Here is an 18,772-nt window from a genome sequence, read left to right as displayed (position 1 = left end):
TTATTGAATTTTCTTGTTCCTCCTAACTTAAATTTTAGTTTCTCTGTGTGATTTTTCTAAGGGTGTTAATTTCTCAAATTGTATCTTCACATGATTATGATGAGATCGTTAAGAGTTATTCAAGAGTTTCGATTTTTATGGGTCGTGCAAAGAATCTCATAGGATATCACATATATTAACGAAACAAACCGGATAGATTTATAAGTAAAACTTTACAAAATTTTAAAACTAAAGTAGAGATTTTTTTTTTTCCTTTTCAGCCAAAAAATGTGATTTCAAACGTGTTAAATAGGCATGTAAAATTAAAAGCAATACATAGAACACAAACGCTCATTAGTCATTCGGATAGAGTATCGTGCCTTCTCAATTTGCAATTTTTTTGCCTTACGGCACATCCTTCGTCATCCCCCATGAATAATCGGACCAGACTATTAGGCAATCTTTAGCTTCGTGGTCCAATCATTTAGTGCTTAAACCAACCTTCCTGCCTAACTGCTTGTAAATTTACAAGTTTATACAGTGTTTCATCAAATGCTGACTCTTTACATACACAGAAAAGTTGCATTTGGTACGGCAAAATGTAATGCGATTTAGGGCCAAAACGAAATGGCGATTTCAATAACTTCGATTGGTAATATGTGGAGCCAAACGGAGTAAGAATTCTTTTCTTTGGTTGTAACATAAAATGTGGTGGTAATGAACTAAATGGAATTTTATTGCTTAAACCAAACTTCTTGCCTAACAAAAAAAAAAAAAAACTTCTTGCCTAACCACTTGTTAATTCACAAATTTATACAGTGTTTCAAATGCTGGTTCTTTAAATACACGGAAAAGTTCCATTTGGTACTGCAAAATGAAATGCAATTGGAGATCCAAACAAAATGACGATTTCAATATCTTTGATCCGTAATCTATGCGGTAGAATGGAATAAGAATTCTTTTCTCTGGTTGTGACATAAAATGTCGTGGGAATGAGTTAAACGAGAATTTTTTTAATGAGGTCATTTTATAATATACTCACAATAATAATCTAACGGTTGATAAGTCTCAAGTATAATATAGAATTATCGATTTTTTAACATTAATCGTATTGTTCACTCATTATAATTTTGTTAACTGTAATTTGAAATGATTATACTATTTACAATTGAATGTAGTAGTAATTGGCATTTCTCAAATATTATTCAGGATTCTAAATTATTCACTATGGATAGCATCGTGGATGATATTTTTTCAAAAGCACAACAAATTCAGGAAAAAAGGGATCGTACATCCGCTTTTTCAATCGGGCCAATCGACCAAAAAAAAAAAAAAATCGGGCAAAAAAGGTTTGACGATCCGAATCATTCGTTGGGAGAGAACAAATACGAGACCTTGGAGGACGAAAAAACCAACTTCGAAACTGGGAACGGGGGTTTCCCTTCTTCGCAAAATTCGGGAATTTCTTCGCGACGTCCTTCCAATTTATTTATTTACCCTCCGGTCCTCCTCATTTCGCATCGAACTTTATACGTGCTTCTTTTCTTCCGTCCACACGCTGGCTCGGAAGAACAGGACAAAGACGATGACGCGAGGCCCAAGCTCCCGCATAACTAACTCCCTTCTAGAACTTCGGCCCAGGGGAAGGGGAAGGGGCACTTCCGTCTTTCCGCCCCCTCTCCCCCCCTTCAAAAGTTCCCGGGCCGATCGTCTCTCCCTGTAGCTGGCACTTGGCGAATTCTGTTGCGATCCCGCATCCTCCCAGAATCCCCCCTCCCCTTCCGGCAACCCGCTAGGGGTACTTTCGTCTTTCCCGCCCCCTTCAAAAGTTCCCGGGCGATCATCTGCTGAGATCGCCATCCCCCATTCCCCGAGAAATCCCCTCCCGATCCTTCGCATTTGCGAGAGAGAGAGAGAGAGAGAAAGAGAGAGAGAGAGAGAGAGGCAGCCATGGCGGCGTCGAACGGGAGCGAGTTCTTCGAGGTGGAGGTGGAGGGCGGGCGCGAGGCGCTGGCGCGGCCGTCGAACGCGGAGTCGGTGGAGGAGGACGAGAGCGAGCTGCTGTGGGCGGCGATCGAGCGACTCCCCTCGCAGAAGCGGCCCAACATGGCCCTCCTCACGCGGACGCCGTCGGAGCACGGCCGCGGCGGGCTGCTCCAGACGGAGACGATCGACGTGCGGAAGCTGGACCGACTCAACCGGGAGCTCGTCGTCCGGAAGGCCCTGGCCACCAACGACCAGGACAACTCCCGCCTCCTCTCCGCCATGAAGGAGCGCCTCGACCGGTAACGCAAACCTCCACGTTGTTTGTTTTTTTTTTTTTTTTTTCGGTTCAGGAAACTCTCGATGGTCGGTCGTTCTCATGCTAGACGCGTCATCCGTCCTCTGGATCGACTGGCGTTTTGCGTGTTGGCGATTCTTGATCACCTCCTTTTTGGGCGATAAAGGTGCACGTGTAGTGTGTGACCTTTCTCTTTTTGCGGACGCCGAACCTGTGCACGCGGCACTAACCGATCCGAGTAGTGCGATCGCGATCTCTCTCTCTCTCTCTCTCTCTCGATAGGATGATTCCTGAATCCGTGACTTTTCTTCTGGAAATGATCTGTCAGGGTCGGCTTGGAGGTGCCGAAGGTCGAAGTGAGGTTCGAGAATCTGAACATCGAAGCCAGCGTGCAGAGCGGCTCGAGAGCTTTGCCTACGTTGGTGAATTACACTCGTAACATGATCGAGGTCCTTCTTACTATTCTCTCTCTCTCATGTTCCATATCATGCAATGCTGCAGCTGTTTTTCTTCCCTTCACGGGGCGTGTCACACACTTCGTACGTTAACGATCTGCTGCGTGGGTGATGCATGGCAGTTCGTTCTGACTGGCTTGAGGATATTTCGACCCCAGAGGCATTCGCTCACGATCTTGAAGAACATCAGCGGAGCCGTCAAGCCTGGAAGGTAACGAAAATGGTGCTAGTCATGTTGCTAGTCGATATCTACTTCAAAGCATCTCGTTACTTAATATTACCATGCTCGGAACTCAATGCGCTAAGCTTGTGCCTCGAGCGAGAAAGTGCTCACATCTCTTTTACCCGAATTATTTGCAAGTTATCATGTTAGCTGCATTTTTTTTTTCTAAAAGCTTAATGCGCACTCTTTTTACAATGTGAAAATAAGAATATTTCGAAGTGCTTAAAATTACCTAATTCCTGTTCTATATCAAGTAATATGAACGTAAGAGTGCCGTGTAGCATTCTTAATATTACTCTTGTGAACTGGCACGAAACTTCAAAGAGCCTAAACACGGATGCAATCGCCACGTCTTGCCAGAACACTAGAAATTCACGTGTTCCGGCAGATGTAATAATCCCCACTTGATGAGCTTCTCTTCAGGGTACAAAATTCTTTTGACGGGTTCGTCCTCGTAGCTAGTAGACTCGCCGAACTTATGCACTAAACGCGATCGGACCCTCGTTAGCTCGCGTAATAAGTCTAAAAATAGGTTACATGCATCACGTAATTGGGCCCTATGTGTGCATTTAAACAGAAACACCGGAGCATTTACTCCCAGCGTGCTGGGTTGGATGAACCCGTTACAGCGGTAGCATGAACCTGTCGGTAGCATGTGTCCACCCGTGAGCAAACCATTTATTTATTTCTCCATGGGGCCTATGCAGGATGACGTTGCTTCTAGGTCCCCCGGGTTCTGGAAAATCCACGTTGCTTTTAGCTCTGGCAGGGAAGCTCGATGCCAATTTGAAGGTAAGAACTTTGTTCTTTTACTAGAATTTTTCGATGTAAAGACTTGCCAAAATCATCCGGGAGGCATCTCATGTGGCTAATTTCCATATAAAGTTATGTTCTTTACCCCGCCCCTTCTGGGCGGCAATTTTCTTCTCCTTCTTCCCCCCTTAAAATTTAATAGCATAAACTGAAAGAGTCATTATTGATGCAACATATACCATCGGTCACCCATAAAAATGACCTGTTATTAGTAAAATATCCTTACCACATACTTAGTTCAGATGCATTTAACATAGATATACTTACCCATTGAAATGAAATTTACTAATATTCGACTCTGAGATAGCTGGTTTATGGTAAAGTTTTTAGCCCATGAAATTTACATTATTTTAGTAGCCTATAGTTCTCCCCCGCACTGTAGTACATAGGTTGGTCATAGGAATGTTCATTCCTATAGGATTAGCTTTCCGATTGATCTCTTTTTTACTTATTTCCTGGTAAATTAACCAAGACCTTGCCTCTGGGTCAAGCCTCCAATGGTTTCAATGACAATACTTTAGCCAGCCTTAATGACTTCATTTTTTTCACCATACTACCTTAAAATTTCTTTGTCCTATTATCCTTCTTGAAAAGTTATCCCAAATGTAATATTTTCTCATTTATAGAAGCCGTAGAATTTGGTGTAGAACTTCTAGACATAAAAATAAATGGCAGTTTCATATTTTGTTCAAAGAAGTACAAGTAACAAGACTATTTCTTAATGAGCAGCGAGAGTATAGTCGTTGAATCTTACTTGTGAATTCTGTGAAAGAAAATCCCATAATTGCGACAAAATCATCATATTTGTACTCTCTAGAATAAGGTGCATACTGTGGTCTTCAAAAGCGTTAGCCCTGTACCCCTCTATAAGCTAGTAAGTCAAACTTCACTACCTCAGAAGAAGTTAGCCCTAGAGTGCGGCAACCGTACTGCAAAAATAAATAACATTGGACTTCAGGAGAAGGTACGGAAGAATGCGTCTCGGTAAAGAACCTTATTTCTCCCCCATTTTACATGAGTCTCGGTACAGAACCTCCTACCGTGCTAAAAGTGATATGATTTCTTTTCAATCTGTTATTGAAAGACTTAACAACTAGCGTCTTTATAAATCCCCTGATTGCATGTCTGCTTTTGTTCCAGAAAAGTGGTAATATCACTTATAATGGGAATAAGCTCAGTGATTTCTGCGTTCAAAGGACCTCTGCCTATATAAGCCAAACGGATAATCATATTGCTGAGTTAACTGTTCGAGAAACCTTTGATTTTGCTGCGAGATGTCAAGGTGCAAGTGAAGGTTTTGCAGGTACTTTTGCTTCAAAGGTTTCGGTCATCTTATTGTGAGTTTGTTTCTGTTTAAGTGTGTCAAAAGTGATGCATTTTGGACTCGAAACAGATTCGGGCAGGTGATACTCTGGAAATGTTTGATCTTTTGCAAGTTTGAGTACTCCCTTGATAGGGCAATGCCTGTGACTTCCTGATTGGTACGACGTGCACTCGTTTAGCGTTAGTTGGCACTTGGCACCAAGTAGAGCTTGGTTCCTGATCATCCCACTTTTACGGAGTGTGCCCCTAAATTCTCTCTTTCACGGTCAACATCACACTTGAATCCACATGTTGCTCTTTCTAGTTATCTTATCTCTACAAGAGAACTGTGCATATACTGTGCATATCCTTTGTTCAGCCACCGACTTATTTCTTTTGGCACGAGTACATTTGTGAAACTAATTTCATTAATTGGAGTTCTACCGTCATTATATAATATCCGTCTCAAGGGCTTCTCTTTTGTCTGTCATCTACTATCCTATTTCGCAGTTTTGGGTGTATGTTGGGTACTGTCATTGCTGCAACCTGTGTATCGATATCGGCAGAATTCTGTTAGGTTGATTTGAAAAACTGGTAGAGAGTGAATGTAGGATATTCTTGTAAAGTCTCGAGCCAGAGTTCTTTAATTTCTCCTAATTATACTCGGAATTTTCTTCTCAGCTAGATGTTTTGATTATTTTGTCAATAGACTTTTATAAGCGGTGCTCGAGTACATATCAGCACATTTGGTTGAAATGACTACCTTCGTCAAGTCCTATTGAATTGTGACTGCAGGATATATGAAAGATTTGGCCCGTTTAGAGAATGAAAAGAACATACGTCCAAGTCCAGAGATTGATGCCTTTATGAAGGTATATATTTGATATCCGTGAATACGTTGCCTCCTAGCACAATTCTCGACTTCTATCCCAATAATCTCAGATTGCATATCATCTGCACAGGCATCATCCGTTGGTGGAAAAAGACATAGCATTTCGACAGAATATGTTTTGAAAGTGCTTGGTCTTGAAATTTGTGCGGACACCTCCGTTGGGAATGATATGCTCAGGGGAGTCTCAGGTGGCCAAAGAAAAAGAGTCACAACGGGTATATTCTCCCTCCGTGCATATATATCGTACATTGTGCCATGCTGATAGAAATTTACACACTTGATTTATTATATGGAGGCTGTTCTAGCTTTGCTCAAAATGCAAAAGGAATTGAACTATTAAAATGATATCACTGATGATTGATATACTGTTAATATTTGTAAAGGCATAAAGGTGAGCTTGTTCACTTAAACATTAAGTGCAAAAGCAGGTATCACTTAGACTTGATTTTGGTCTTGGAAGTGTCTCTCCAATTGAATCAATTCGGCGAAATGCATCTATTTATCTTAGTTTCATTTTCATTTCTTTTGAGGATAATTTTTTTTTGAAAAATTTCTTTTGAGGATAAATTTTTTTGAAAGAACCCAACCATGGGCAACTGCATTGGTAGCAGAGTCTCTCATTTATCGCTAAGGTCGAAAGTTCGAATTCATGCATTACTAACATGTTGTAAGTGGGGGTCATGGTATTAGGGTCCTGTGTTAGTCTTCCTCGAGTTATAGGCGTCGGTCCTAAGGTGCCATTGGGCACTGGTGGGCCTTGTGACCCTGCAAGGGGCTCAGGCAGATTGCTCGGTTATCAAAAAAAAAAAAAAGAAATTGTTTTGAAAGAATGTTTGAAATCAAGTTAGTGTGGCCCTTGCAAACCAAAGGAGCAATTTTGAAGTCTAGCACTTTAAAAGATCGAAATGAATAGAGAATGGTATCCAGAAAATACTGAAAGGAAGTGTTGCGACGGTCAATAATATATTGAAAACTAATGTTGCAATGGTCACAAGTTTTGCGGTGGTTTCAATGGTCCTCGGGAATATCTATATTTCCTGCAGACCTTCACTATTTCTCTTCATTCTCTTTTTCCAACTAGGAATTAAAAGTCACTTCTACATGTTGCAATAAGAACTCTTTTCACTTTTTGTTGACTCTTTGTCTGCTTCTAATAAGCTACAAGTTACATTAACTCTTCAAATTTACAATATGCAAAAGTTTTCAAAAATTTCCCAGGCGACTTTTTGACCTTTTATTTAAGTTAAAATAATGATATTCTTGAATCAAGCATGCTTTAAGTTTACGGAATTTTTTAAAGAATAAATAATATTATGTGATATTCATGGAAATGAAGATAAGACAAAATTTCAAATAAGGCTTTTGAAGTGGGGCCGTTTTTTTTAAAAGAGGGTTAGAGCGAACATTGCCTTAAATAAGATCTTGATGAAGTGGTCAACTTAGTCTCAAATATTATCTCAAGTTCACCACCCGGCCAAATCTCCACGGGCTGGCAAGCCCATGCAATTCACATGCATCTTTGATAAAATCCATGGGCCATCCGGTGAGCTTCTTATTTGAGATTAAGTTGGACACTTAGCCAATATATTTGGTATAAAATAAATTCATTAACCAAATTAATGCTTGTTGTATCTCTGACGCAGGAGAAATGATCGTTGGACCCAGGAAGACTTTATTTATGGATGAAATATCCACAGGGCTAGATAGCTCTACGACGTATCAAATCGTTAAATGTGTCAGGAATTTCGTTCATTTAATGGAAGCAACTGTCCTAATGGCTCTTCTTCAGCCCGCCCCGGAGACATTTGACTTGTTTGATGACTTGGTGCTACTGTCCGAAGGACATGTTGTATATCAAGGACCTCGGTCGGACGTGTTAGAATTTTTCGAATCATTAGGTTTTCGTTTGCCACCACGTAAGGGAATTGCGGATTTTCTCCAAGAGGTACTTGCCATAATAAATCAACTTTCTTGTCTTCCTAGACTACGACTAACTTTATTTATCACCAGGTCACTTCCAGAAAGGATCAAGCTCAGTATTGGGCGGATCCATCTAGACCATACGAGTTTCTACCAGTTTCCAAAATCGCAGAAGCATTTAGAATGTCCAGATTTGGTAGCTCTGTCGAGTCTGATCTCGCGGCTTCAAATGTTCAATCCAACAGCCACCCTAATGCGTTGTCCAAAACGAATTTTGCTGTCTCACGGTGGGAGCTGTTCAAAACATGCTTTGCCCGAGAAGTGCTGCTAATCGGCAGGCATCACTTTCTGTATATTTTTAGGACCTGTCAGGTATAGCTGTATTTTGAGTACACTGCTCTCGCCACTGTTCTTGTAACTTCAATTGCATTAGGTTTATGAGATAGTTCACTCATTCATGTCACATGTGAGCTGCAACATGATGTCTCAGTATTACTCCATTATCCAAAATTATTGTGCTACCACTCTGGTGCTTTCTTCTTTACTCTCCCTGAATTTAAGTGCATTATATATCTGGAACTTCTAAACAATTGTTTCTGTTGTTTATGTCAGTTATATTTTCACTGTTTCTTTTTCATATATTAAAGGTTGCTTTTGTTGGACTGGTAACCTGCACAATTTTCTTACGGACAAGAGTACACCCCACTGATGAGACAAATGGCAACCTCTACCTATCCTGCCTTTTTTTTTTGGGCTAATACACATGATGTTTAATGGATTTTCTGAGCTGCCGATAACAATATCTCGGCTACCCGTATTCTACAAGCAAAGAGATAATTTCTTCTATCCGGCATGGGCATGGTCCATTTCCAGCTGGATTCTACGTGTCCCATACTCTATTATTGAGGCCGTTGTGTGGTCTTGTGTAGTATACTACACTGTTGGATTTGCTCCTGGTGTTGGGAGGTACGTTTTTCCGCTCAATTTCCTTCATATAGGTTCTCCTAATCCTGCAAATCTTTTCACAGTTTTTATTTTATTGTTTCAGGTTTTTCCGGTTTATGCTATTGCTCTTTGCAGTGCACCAAATGGCATTGGGTCTTTTCCGTATGATGGCTTCAATAGCTCGAGACATGGTCGTTGCAAATACTTTTGGGTCTGCTGCCTTGCTAGTTATATTCTTACTGAGTGGATTTATTATTCCAAAGTGTAAGTTTGGTCCTTCTTCTACTAGAAAAGTGTGCCTTGGATGGCATGAAGCAAGTAGAATGTCATTGGATTGCTGATTTTGTGGCCCTTCTTTCAGCCATGATCAAGCCATGGTGGGTCTGGGGTTTCTGGGTGTCCCCACTATCCTATGGGCAAAATGCAATCTCGGTTAACGAATTTACTGCCATAAGATGGATGGAGGTATGTTACTTGAGGGTGTTGTTTACAACTTTTTTGTCCCAATAGTAAAATCCTCCTGACAACGGTTAATCCACAGAAATCTGCCTATGGGAATAATTCAGTTGGCTACAACGTACTTCAGTCACATAGCTTACCATCTAGTGGTCATTGGTATTGGCTTGGAGTTGGGGTTCTATTGCTTTATGCACTGCTTTTCAACAATATTGTGACTTTAGCTTTGGCTTACCTTAATCGTAAGTCTGATAATCTTTCCATTGCCATCTATATAAATTCAGGAACAACTGGCTCGCTAGCTAAGTATCTTCTTGGGTCACTTCAAGATCTAGCTAGTATGTGCTTAATGAGGATCTTCCTTTTCCTTTTACAGCTATCATAACTGCGCAGACTGTAATTCCCGTGGATGAAACTGGAGAAAATTCCAGCCAGGGCATTGGTTAGTAGAAGTATATTATCTTCATAACAGAGGGATGTGTATTGTGTTTTGATAAATTCTACTTATCTTTCCTCATCAATGTTGCACTGTACTTTGGCACTGTAATGTTGCAAACCTGTGATGGGTGTGCAGGGGATGGTACGCAATCAAGATCAAATCCAACATCCTCTGGGGAGGGTAACAAGAAGAAGGGCATGATTCTTCCATTTCAGCCATTAACAATGACTTTCCATGATGTCAATTACTTTGTTGACATGCCAAAGGTGTGATTTCAAATGCATTAACTATTTTTAGTAATTTTGAATGCCTTAATTTGTGTCCAGTTTCTACATGATAAAGTGTAATGCAGCAAAACATATCGCTAAAATTGACAGGCTATGCGTTCACGAGGAATACCAGAAAGTAAACTACAACTTTTGTCGAAAGTTAGTGGAGTATTCTCTCCAGGAGTACTCACCGCATTGGTTGGTTCGAGTGGAGCTGGTAAGACTACTTTGATGGATGTTCTTGCTGGAAGGAAAACAGGTGGATATATTGAAGGTGATATCAGGATATCAGGTCACCCAAAACAGCAGCATACTTTTGCTAGAGTTTCTGGATATGTAGAACAAAATGATATACATTCTCCCCAAGTGACAGTTGAGGAGTCTCTCAGGTTTTCTGCCAGCCTCCGCCTCCCAAAAGAAGTCAGCAAAGAAAAAAAAGTGGTGAATATTCAGGGGTTAAGTTAATACATTCAAAAACGATGGTTGGATCCAGTTTACCTCATTGTTGACAAGATCTCTTGTGTTGCAGGAGTTTGTCGAAGAGGTAATGAAATTAGTTGAGCTTGATACGCTTAGGCATGCTTTGGTTGGTCTACCTGGTAGCTCAGGTTTATCAACAGAACAAAGGAAACGGTTAACCATTGCAGTTGAGCTAGTTGCCAATCCTTCTATAATCTTTATGGATGAACCTACCTCTGGTCTTGATGCTCGAGCAGCAGCTATTGTGATGAGAACTGTTCGTAATACTGTTGATACTGGAAGAACTGTGGTTTGTACCATTCACCAGCCAAGTATTGACATATTTGAAGCATTCGATGAGGTTAGAAGGACAAACAATAATTTGTCATATTCAAGACTATTTTAATATGCCAGATCCTTACATTGGTGCAGCTTTTTATTTTATTTCATCACAGCTGCTTCTCATGAAACGTGGAGGATGTGTAATATATGGTGGCAAGCTTGGAACACATTCACAGACCCTAATAGACTATTTTCAGGTAAAAAAATTGCCTTGCTCTTTATGGTTCATTTTTGCTCTCTCTGTATGTTGAAGTATATTCCCCAGTGTTTATCTACGAGGTTTCAGTGGGACTCTATCACTTCCCTCCGCCTAATTTACGTTGATGGTATCAAGCAAGTTCCCACCTCCTTTCCCCATTTAATATTTGATACTGTGAATGGATTTTCATTAAGTTATCCGATCCATTAATTCCATGTTTTTAGTCACTTGTCTATGGGGTTTATGGGAGTCTTGTATTCATGCATTCTCCCTCCGCCTTCGCTTAGGATTTTAGGTAGGATTTCCTGATAGTTTCTTTTAGAAGTGATTCCTTATTCTTCTATTCCACGAGCGAGACAATTATTCTGCAATCCTTTGTTATGACGTGCATGTGATGGGGGATGTTAAAGTATATTCAACATTGCTTGAGTATGGGTTTTCAGCAGGAATTTGTGTACGTGTATTTCTATTTTCCATCTAATAATTCAAACTTTTAGGTTGAATTTCCTGACAGTTTTAGATGCCAAAATCTTTGGGTTTGCTGTCGCTCTCTCCTAGTTAAATTTCTAGCAGCTGCTGCTTCATGCAGGGTAACTGATAGTTTGGTTTGTGCTTTTAATTTTTTTCCCTAGCCCAGAACAGTTCTTTTTCTTGTACTGAGGGGCCCAGAGAAGGGAAGTGGGACTAAATGTGGTAATGTACTATGTTTGATGGGATGCTAAGGTTTTGGTCAGCTAGACAGATTGCCTAATGACTGTTAAATCTCGTTATGCACAGATAACAGTCTTTATCGTATTCCTTGATGCAGGGCATCAATGGAATTACCCCAATCCCAAGTGGTTATAATCCAGCAACTTGGATGCTTGAGGTTACTACACCAGCTGCTGAACAGAAGATTGGTGCTGATTTTGCTGATATTTACAGAAATTCGGATCAGTTTAGGTGATCTAATTTAACATCACTTTAGCTATGTGGGCAGAAATTTGTGGCCGCCATTCATCCCATATTTTTGGAGTTTGTCTCCTCCTTCCACAATTATCCATTGTTAACTCTTCTTCATTTTGCTCCAGGGAGGTGGAAGCTTCGATTGAACGCTTAAGTGTCCCACCTGCTGGCTCAAGGCCTTTAAAATTTGACACCATGTATTCACAGGACAAACTCTCTCAATTTTTTATTTGTCTTTGGAAACAAAATCTTGTCTATTGGAGAAGTCCACAGTACAATGCTGTGAGGATTTTTTTCACTACGTTAAGTGCGCTGATTTTAGGCTCCGTCTTTTGGAATATTGGCTCAAAAAGGTAAATTTCATACAAACTTCTCAAGATTGTCTTCTTTTCTTGTCTTTGGAAGCTTTCAGGCAAGGCATTTACTTTTGCCATAGATTATCAATTAACAAAATAACTTTCTGTGTCTCAAGTCCTCCCCCTCTAATGCTGACTGATCATAAGAAAACATGAAGTTAAAGTAAGCTATAAGCTTTATTGTCCTCTAGAGTTAAGATACTTAGCTGGGAACTGTCTAGCAGGGATAAGAATTAAGAACCTTCTACCATGGAAGCACAAAAATTTCTTTTTCTTTTGGATGTGCCTTTTGGAGGCCAGAACCCATGATGTTTGGCAGCTTTCATCTTAATAAAGTTGACAAAAATTAGATTTAGGTTCTTTTGCTGGGATATGGATAGCAATATCTCATTTGGCATCACTAATATCTTTTCATTTTGGTCGTCAAAATTCAAATGCTGGAATTTCATTTATCATATGATGAGTTTAGATATGCGTTCTTTGTAAAGGCAATTTGCTTGCTCTGGACTCAACTACAGAGATCTCACATGCATGTGGCCATGTTCTGGATTAATGAAAACCGAGTCTCTATTTGCATCTGTGGACTAATTCATTAAATGGTCGTGAACTATTCTGACAAACAAGATGAGAACACATCTTGAAATTTTAGAAATTCAAGATGAGACTGTCCAGGTGGCATTCGGCTTTTCTTGATTTTTCTGTCTCTAGTAGTCTGGTCTAATTCTTGAGGCCAATGCTACTAATAGAGATCCTGTCTTCTTTGTTAAATCTAGACATGTTTTTAGCAGTCCTTTGATTATATTGTAAAACACATTTCGAATTAACATTATGCAGAGAGTCGCCTCAAGACCTTTTCGTGGTTATGGGAGCTCTTTATGCATCATGCTTGTTTCTTGGCGTCAACAATGCCTCTTCTGTACAACCAATTGTTTCCATAGAAAGGACGGTATTCTATAGAGAAAAAGCAGCTGGAATGTACTCCCCATTGGCCTATGCCGCAGCCCAGGTAAGTTTTTCATACTGAAAGAGGTTGATTTGTAAAAATTAGTGGAGTGGAAAATAACATCTCTAACTTCTTCGCTCCAGGGCCTTGTGGAGATTCCGTACGTGGTTGTGCAAACCATAATATATGGAGTCATCACATATTTCATGGTCAACTTCGAGAGGACAGCAAGTGAGAAACTTCTGATCTTCCCGAATTTTCTAATCTACTTTGAGCTTGAAAATTAGTGGTTAACCCACTATTCACTTTTTGTTGCAGGAAAGTTCTTTCTTTTTCTTGTGTTCATGTTCCTTACCTTCACCTACTTTACCTTTTACGGCATGATGGCTGTTGGTCTCACTCCTTCACCGCATTTAGCAGCTGTCATTTCTTCAGCCTTTTACTCTCTATGGAATCTTCTGTCAGGATTTCTTGTCCCAAAACCAGTAAGTTGACTGTTTCCTGTCAGAAACTCCTTACTATGTTGTCTCTCTCATTTCTGATTTTGGGCAGATTTCCTTGGCCTCCATGGTGCATTTCCCGCCAGTCTTATGAAACAATTCTAGAATGAACAAGACAAAACCTTTAGATTAATCTGATGAGTAATGGAAGAGGCTGGAATGAGCACCCCATTATCTTTGTTTGTTTACTGCAAAGACTACTGAAGCACCCATGAGAATTGCTCTCTCTCTCTCTCTCTTCCCCCCCCAACCCCAACGTGCGCGCACATATCACTGGGGATGGTGAGGAAGAGCTTCCTCTCCTCCTATTAGAATCTACTGGATGGACAACAAAAATATCATTTTGCTGCCGACATGGTCTGAGTTTCTTCTTTCTGCATATAATGAGACAAGGTTGATCCTGCCTCTTTTTGAATTAGCATTCGATGCCATTAGTAGCATAGAGCATCCTGGTAAGGGGATTAAAAGATGCTCCTAATAATATGTTCATAGAGCAAATTGAAGTCTGGGTACCTATTGATGAAAAGTAAATCTGGATTTCAATCTCACTTACGATGTGAAGTCTGACACTGGAGCACTTACTTCCTCACCGTTGGAAGGAGATTGTTTTCCTAACCTAAGAAATCAAGTTGCCAGGTTTTAGTGACCCAGTTTGTGCACTAATTGCAGAATATCCCGGGTTGGTGGATATGGTTCTACTACATCTGCCCAGTTGCATGGACTCTTCGTGGTATCATCACCTCTCAGCTTGGGGATGTGGACGCTCAGATTGTTGGACCTTCTTTCAAGGGCAGTGTGAAAGAGTATCTGGAGGTTAGTCTTGGCTATGGTGGCAGTGGCATGATTGGAGTGTCAGTGGCTGTGCTTATTGGCTTCAACCTTTTCTTCTTCGTTGTCTTTGCGGTCTCCATCAAAGTCCTCAACTTCCAGAAAAGATGAAAAGGGAAAAGCAATAACACGCATAAACGGAGACTATTTTCGTGAAAGCCATGATACTCTGGCTTTCTTGATACTATTAAAATCGTAGCCTCTGTTTTTCTGTTTGTCCTGCCTCATTACACTTGCTATGCTTTACTTCTGGAGGCAGCACATCCACGCTGCAATCTCTTGAAGCCATATGACACTGGTCTTAGCTCGGAATCCATTTGTAGATCATTCTCGATCTGGTTGTGATGTCAAGAACACACGATCCTCGTCACTCTTGTTCTGTTAAGCTGGTTTCAGAGAGAACTATCAGTAATGTAAACCTTAGCTTAGCTTTCTCTAGGATTATCAAAATATATCTGCTGACTTCTGTAGAGGATTTGCTCCTGATTGAGAGAACGTGATACAAGAAACTCATATTAAAACATTGTTCTGCTGCTCTCATTTGGTCCTTTTGCACATATTGTATAATTACTCCTTGCTTTTAAAAATGAAAAATAATTGAAATCGGCCATCAGTGCAAGTGTTTTTCGCTCTTGATCACTGTAGAGAGGTTAGAGGATGATATGGGCCTGTTAGAGATTTCCATTGCCACGAGGCCACACCAGAATGAATTTTTGTGGGACATCTCGACTGTGTGTTGAGACAGATGGGTAAAAGATGACAAGATAATATTTAGAACGTTTGCTAGCTCTTTAAGCTTAAGTCTGGCAGGGCAACAAGTACAAATTACATAGAGTTACTAGTTCAGAATGTCCAGGCCATACATAATCAAAAGATATCTGAGGTTCGTGCAGCTTTAAATCACGTCTTTCCTGAGGTAGCTTACTCGACTTTTGTGAGCTACGTCCTCATGCTAATCTACTCAAGCGCTGACTTGTCCAAAGGTCTTTCACCATCAAAATGGGCACAACCTTCGAATGGTGCTTCAGATGAGGATGGTTTAGATGCCGACTGAATTTTCCTGGTGGCAAATCTATGTAATGGTGCAAGTATGCTTTGCTAATGTACTGAAGTACTTCACCAATCTCCAATTACAAAGGGGCAAACATCTGTTCAGTGTATATCAGGAATAGATGCAGGCCTTTTTTCTCAGTATTAGGTTAAGTTGAGGGACCGAAGTCAACATTCATTAGCTTCATAGGTCAGATAGGAAATGGAGGGGAGGAGGACAAAGTGCTGCAGAAAAAGAAGCATGCAGCAATGACGACGTAGCTCAGACAGAGAGCCAACCCTTTCATGTAATGCGAAGTTCCATCCTGCAGATGAAAGTGTAGAATACATGTTACTCCACTGTCTCTGAAAGCAGAGACACTAACAGCAGTCGATTGATTATCTGTAGCAGATACTGGAGTACAAGCGTGACAAACCTGTAGAGCGAAGCCCATGATCATTATTGCAAAGGCAATCGAAACAGTTTCAAGGAGATCAAAATCTAGATCCATATGACCATCCATCATCCAAGAAATTTGAACGCATAAAGGAACCTGCGAGTTTTGTTTTCAATGAAATTCCACATAAATGCCGAGTGTGTCATGTTGTTGATTTCCATTTAATTGTTCAGACTTACCACAAATATAGAAATTTGAGTCGTCGATCCTATAGCTACACCCAAGGAAATGTCCTGAGCAAAAGGTCAGAAGTGAACGAGTCAGTGATACATGACGCACACTCCAAGCAAAGATGAAACAGTGACCTTCATCCATATTACCAACTCATTCTTGAACGCATATATAATAGAGGCCGCATGTTCTGTGGCGTTCCCCACAATTGGCAAAACAATAATGCTGATGAAGCTGATCGAAATGCCCCAAGAACTTGATGCTGCCTAGAAGGTCGTCCCGAAATTGAGATTGCAGTAGTTAAGGTTAGGAAACACGTTTGCTTGATTCATAAAAAAATTTGTGAGGCTTTGAGACTCATACTTTTGTATTAGAATACATTACTAATACCAATTCTGATAGCACAAGACAGATACCAACTTAGACATACTGTAATTAGTTTTAAACATATTAACTCTAAAAGGAGTAATACTTGGTAGTGTTATCTTAGAAGAGATTGCCGTACCTCAATTGTACTAATGACATACTCGGACAACAATGCAGTGATCGTTGTCATTACAATCAGCCAGCCAAATGCACTCCAGAATCCTATTACTGCCTTTTCTTCATTCCCCTTGTCCTCCTGCTCATTGACAAATAAAGTGAAATAAGTAGATATAATAAACGGGCGGGTTTTATTTGTCAAGGAATGGGGTGTGTGCTATTCGTCTGCACCTGATCTTGGGACTCAAACAATTGCCTGTGTGTTTTCAATTGGAAAATTATGTAGGCAACATAGGCCAAAAGCATAATAGCGCTAATGGCTCTGGAGAATCGAAGGCTTTGATGCGCCCAATGATCAGATCCACCCCCACCACCATATCTAAACATCAAAGGCAACATCTGACACTGTAGTCCCAATAGTAGAAGCACCAAGTTGATATCAGCTTGTTTCTGTAGGAGGTGATCAACAATTAGTCATCAACAACCAATAGTTGCAATTGGAAAGGAACCACTTGCAACACTTAAAAACATATACGCATCACGGTTGGATCCATGAAGCACCAAGTTTCATGATGTTATCCACTTGTGTCAAGAAACCAACAATTACTGACAGTGAACTTAACATAAATCCAGGCTGTGATCGGTCTTGTTAGTTGAGTTTAATTACTCTGTCAAAAGTTTGATCCTTGGAGAGGTTGGCCAAGCCTCCACAGATGAGAGAGGTCCCGAGAACGAGGAGGAGGTTGGAGAGAATCGAACCCAGGAGCGAGTACTTGAGTACTTGTACTTTGTTCTGCCTAAGGGCGAATATGGCTATGATAAGTTCTGTTGCATTCCCACACGTTGCATTTATAAGCCCTCCAACTGCAAAATGGGAGAAGAAAAATCGATTCACTCTAAGACAATTGTTTCCTCAGTAATCAGTGAAACCATTGGGCCTGGCGAAATCTGAAAAGTTCTCTTTCAACAAGTGATTCCGTAATCAGAAAACATGTCTTTCTGCAGGTAGGTGGTCTAAATTCAGAAACGTGTCTTGATTAAAAGACCATAATACACGCAGAAAGAGACTTTTCAACAGCGTGAATATGCTCAATGACATGTTTCTAGGAATTAATTTACCTGTCGGACCAGTGAAGTATGCAATTTGCCTAGCTCGCAGTGCAAGGAACCCAAAAGGGAGGAAAAAAAGGAGAGCAGGTTAATTAGCCAAAGTGTTACATTGTGAAAGAGTAAACCATTAGGTTTGTAGCAGCATACTCAGTCAAGAAGCTGATACGTTCGGCGAGTGGGATCAGCCCCAGCAAACTCAGGACGAAGATCCATGCCTTTTGTTGCAAGCAAAATCACAATTATCATCAACACTCAAAAGCAATATTAACTTAGTCTATGTAAAGAAAAATACTTATCATCTAGGAAAGGAACAACGTTCGTTAAGCCACTACAGTTTGATCCATTTCAGTTAGACATTTAATATTACTACTCACTCTTCCAAAGTCAAAGAAATTCGCAAGAATCGCTAAGGGAATTGCTGGGAAGAGCAAAGCAAGTTTTGTGCCCAGAAGAACTCGTAGGTCATTCAGGACTTGTCTCAACACTGGGAAGTGACCGCCCGAATGAAGTAGCTTCTGATAGGAATCCTTGGGAATAACAGAAGAAGAAGAAGAAGAAGAAGAAGAAGAAGAAGAAGAAGAAGAAATGTTGTGCAGTGTGTGGGGTATGACGATTGTAATCTCATTGTTCTCGCATCCATCACCGTTTTCCAAGTCTGGACCCTCATCCTGTTGAAAAGAATCCATGGCACTCAGTAGATTCAGTACAAGCACACAAGCTTCGAGTGATAAAGCTGATACGAGAAAACACAAGCAAACTGTGATTTTTTTCGTCTGCTGTATATGACCGTACGGAGGTTATATATAAGACGACAGGAAAGAGAATATTGTATAGACTCGTTCTACAAGTACGACGAGGGTATAACTACAATAGAGAAAACGTGTCGAAAAATTATTAAGTTACACGAGAGATCTGACGTGGGTTTTAACACGAGAGTGACTCGGAACATCAACAGCATTATTGCGACGTAAGCAT

At 40.5% G+C, this 18,772-nt stretch overlaps 2 protein-coding genes across 2 annotated transcripts; one reads left to right on the top strand and one right to left on the bottom strand.

Annotated features, from left to right (window-relative positions):
• The first annotated feature begins 1,929 nt into the window (after positions 1-1,929).
• On the top strand, positions 1,930-15,021 carry LOC104422390 (ABC transporter G family member 31). The gene is given in 24 exon segments (XM_039303885.1): positions 1,930-2,264; positions 2,589-2,709; positions 2,838-2,926; positions 3,646-3,730; positions 4,892-5,054; positions 5,849-5,925; positions 6,016-6,160; positions 7,589-7,890; positions 7,956-8,237; positions 8,513-8,608; positions 8,611-8,853; positions 8,855-9,074; positions 9,172-9,275; positions 9,352-9,508; positions 9,643-9,708; positions 9,841-9,971; positions 10,083-10,415; positions 10,504-10,794; positions 10,889-10,972; positions 11,783-11,916; positions 12,045-12,272; positions 13,110-13,285; positions 13,324-13,703; positions 14,388-15,021. Coding segments are annotated over 24 exon segments (4,512 nt in total). The 3' UTR covers positions 14,658-15,021.
• Positions 15,022-15,313: 292 nt separating this feature from the next.
• Positions 15,314-18,557, bottom strand: LOC104423828 (vacuolar cation/proton exchanger 3). The gene is made up of 10 exons (XM_010036274.3): positions 18,172-18,557; positions 17,945-18,012; positions 17,807-17,835; positions 17,355-17,551; positions 16,919-17,137; positions 16,710-16,826; positions 16,354-16,470; positions 16,213-16,266; positions 16,013-16,129; positions 15,314-15,901 (listed from the first exon to the last, which is right to left on the bottom strand). Exons 1-10 carry the CDS (start codon positions 18,481-18,483, stop codon positions 15,788-15,790), a joined length of 1,344 nt encoding a protein of 447 aa, XP_010034576.3. The 5' UTR covers positions 18,484-18,557; the 3' UTR covers positions 15,314-15,787.
• Between the last annotated feature and the right edge of the window lie 215 nt (positions 18,558-18,772).

This window comes from Eucalyptus grandis, chromosome 10, assembly GCF_016545825.1.
Source record: "Eucalyptus grandis isolate ANBG69807.140 chromosome 10, ASM1654582v1, whole genome shotgun sequence".
NCBI lineage: Eukaryota > Viridiplantae > Streptophyta > Magnoliopsida > Myrtales > Myrtaceae > Eucalyptus > Eucalyptus grandis.
The sequence above is the reverse complement of the archived record's forward strand: the minus strand, read 5'-3'. Positions and strand labels throughout refer to the sequence as shown.